The sequence below is a fragment of the Nothobranchius furzeri genome, chromosome 18, assembly GCF_043380555.1.
Source record: "Nothobranchius furzeri strain GRZ-AD chromosome 18, NfurGRZ-RIMD1, whole genome shotgun sequence".
Classification (NCBI taxonomy): domain Eukaryota; kingdom Metazoa; phylum Chordata; class Actinopteri; order Cyprinodontiformes; family Nothobranchiidae; genus Nothobranchius; species Nothobranchius furzeri.
The window spans coordinates 21530152-21533213 of NC_091758.1; the positions used below are offsets into that span (position 1 = coordinate 21530152).

Sequence of the window (3062 nt, forward strand, 5' to 3'; positions counted from 1 at the left end):
ACAAGTGTTAAGGATTCACAACACGTCCAGCAGCGTAACCACGTCAAAGAAACTGACTAACCCGGGCTACAAGTTTGGCTTCAAAAGAGGAGCCGGGAAGAGGGGGAAGGAAAAAAGAGAAAAGTTTCTGAAAGTTAACGCCCAGAAGTTCAGGCTCCTCCTGCCCGCTCTTCAAAAGCAAATGTCGACGCTAAAGTGGGGCAGAGGGGGAGTCTGCAGGGTGTAAAATACACAGGAGCTGCGAATCAGAAACTCCGCAGACCTGCGCAACTCTTTAACAAGCACCGGTTGTTTTTTTTTTTTTTTTAGTTTTTTTTTTCGTCAGTAATTCTTTACTCACAACCTGCCGCCGTAAAGATGACCACAGCCGTGGTGTCGCCGTTCTTCGACTTCGAAGTAATAAACAAGGTACTTTTAAACTTTGTGCATCTTTAGCTGTGAACTCTTGCTAGCTGCGGCCCTCTCTCTGGCGCTAACGTGGACGCTGCTGTTGTTTTTTTGCTGTCTCGTCTTGCTTTTTCCCCCTTTCCTCTGCCTTCTTACAGCTTGTTTGTGTCGTTTCCTTCTCCTGGAGCGTTTATGTGACACAAATGCCTCGTGAGTCTGTCGTCGCGTGACGTTACCATTAGTAGAAGTTTCAGCCACAGCGCGTGCCACATCACCTAGCCGTGCTTGACATGCTATCACGCATTTCATTCAAGTTCAGCGGTGGTTTAAAGTTGGCTGGAGTTAATTCGGGCTGGGTTGGATTTTGTTGGGGAAAGTTTTGCGCCTCTTTTGTGTCCCGCAGTTGTTGCTAATCATTGACCAAATGTGTCGAGCCTTAGTACGCGCTTTCCTCCTGGGAAAACCGTAAAACACTGGGAAGTTCATGTGAGGAGAACGTGTGTGAGATTCGCCTCGTTTGCATGCATTTCCCTCGGTATCCGACTGCTTATCAAGCAAGATTTTCCCGCTTTTGTAGGGATTAACTGTTTTGTGTTCATGTAAATCAGCAACCAGCAGGTAAGCTGCAGAGAGGGCTCGCCATGTGCAACCCAACAGGATGCTTCGCTGTTTTAGTACCAGATTTGAAATGATGCAGCCTTGCTGGCAGCCCACAGGCCTCTCGTGCGCTGCAGCTCCATTTAGTAAGCAGGCACACATTCCTACCCAGGGTAGCCAGCCAAACCAGCTGCTGCTCTATAGGCCTGTATCCGTTTATGCTGTCAGAGCCAAAAAGAACAGTCATGCAATAGAAGGTGGAGGTTTCTTTTTTTTCTGGCCTGCCTTTTTATAAACTTGCACGTTCTGCCTGTGCTATAAAGTATTTGTAGAATGTGTGCTAATAACATGTTTTGTTTTGTTTTTTCTTGCAGAATAATAAGCTTCTCAGCTACAACAACAACAACAACCTGGGTGCCCCTCACCCCATGTCTGTCCCTTGCACTGGCACAAACGTGCCCATTTCCAACGCCGCCGGATCCCTGCTGGACAGGAAGGCGGTGGGGTCTCCCTCAATGGGGGGTGTGTACCATCGGCGGCACTCTGTCAGCATCACAAAGTTTAGCCAGAATCAGTTTCTGAACAGCCTGAAGGCAGTGGACCACTCCTCGCTCATCTCAGGGCCTGGCAATGCCAGCAACAACAAGGAGAACCGCCTGCGAGACCGCTCCTTCTCTGAGATGGGTGAGCGGCTGATCAACAAGTGCCTGGGCCCGGCCAGTCCCACGTGCGGCAGCAGCCAAGTGAACTCCAGCCGTTACAAGACCGAGCTCTGCAGGCCTTTTGAGGAAAACGGTTCCTGCAAATATGGTGACAAATGCCAGTTTGCACATGGGATCCATGAACTGCGTAGCCTGAGCCGGCACCCCAAATACAAAACTGAGCTGTGCCGCACCTTCCACACCATCGGATTCTGCCCGTACGGGCCTCGGTGCCATTTCATCCACAACGCAGAGGAGCGCCGCGGACCTCCCCAGCAGTCCTCCCCTCTAAACTCTTCAAACAAGATCGAGAGGCCTCGACTGCAGCACAGCTACAGCTTTGCCGGGTTCTCCAGCTCAGCTGGGCTGAGAGAAAGTCCCACCTCAGTCACCCCACCTCCCATGTTCTTCCCTGATGAGGTCCCAGATTGGCCCAGCAGTAACCCCTTCACCTATTCCAGCCAGGAGCTGGCCAACCTGTTTGGGCCAAGCCTCGGTGCTGGTTCTGTAGGCACAGAGCCCAACACCCCTGCACCTCCATCTCCAACAAGCTCGTCTTTTCTGTTCAGACCTATGTTGGAGTCCCCACAGATGTTCGAGTCGCCATCCAGCCCTCGAGACTCCCTGTCAGACCAAGAAGGTTACCAGAGCAGCTCTGGCTCAGAGTCCCCCTCGCTGGACACCACCCGCCGCCTTCCCATCTTCAGCCGCCTCTCCATCTCCGACGACTAGACCGCCTGCAGCCTCCAGTGACTTTTTAAGTTTAATGACGCAAAGAGAACATGGCTCTCCCCTCTACCTCCTCCTCCCCATCTTTCAGTTTCCCACCGAGTCCCCCGTCATTGTAAGGATGTAATCAATGAAGGGAGCTTTTCTTAAATGATCATTTCATCCCAGCTGATCTGCACATCTCATTTAAAATTCTGCCATGTGTCATAGTGCCAAATGAGAAGTGGAAATTGAACAGTGAAAACAAGAATTAACTTTGTCCAGGTGCCACTTGCATTTTTCCTCTTTACACCCCCCCCCCCCCCCCTTTCCTCTTCAGTTCTTGAATGTGTAGCAACAAGTGGCCTTGGAAAAGGGGAGTGCGATGCACGAACCCCCAGCCCCCTCTTGCCTTCTCTGCCCTGATGATACCACTTCCCCCTGAGCAGGCTAGATGGTGCTCACTAATGTAATTGTAGCTCTACCGCAGATGTTTTTGCAGACTCGATGCATAAATGATATAAAAAAAATGATAGACCCTGAAAATATATGAAAAGGTTTTAAACAAAAATAAAAAAAATAGTGCCTGGGGCGGTTTCTGCATGTGTTTAGGGTGAGTGGACTACTGTGTTTTTTCTCTCTGCTCCTACCCCACTGTCAGTTCTTCTA

The 3062-nt window shown here is 50.3% G+C and overlaps 1 protein-coding gene across 1 annotated transcript; it reads left to right on the forward strand.

The window, feature by feature from the left end:
- Positions 1 to 225: 225 nt before the first annotated feature.
- Positions 226 to 2649, forward strand: zfp36l1a (zinc finger protein 36, C3H type-like 1a). Its single transcript, XM_015969585.3, has 2 exons — positions 226 to 408; positions 1359 to 2649. The coding sequence occupies exons 1-2, from the start codon at positions 358 to 360 to the stop codon at positions 2415 to 2417; spliced, it is 1110 nt and encodes a 369-aa protein (XP_015825071.1). The 5' UTR covers positions 226 to 357; the 3' UTR covers positions 2418 to 2649.
- Positions 2650 to 3062: the final 413 nt, after the last annotated feature.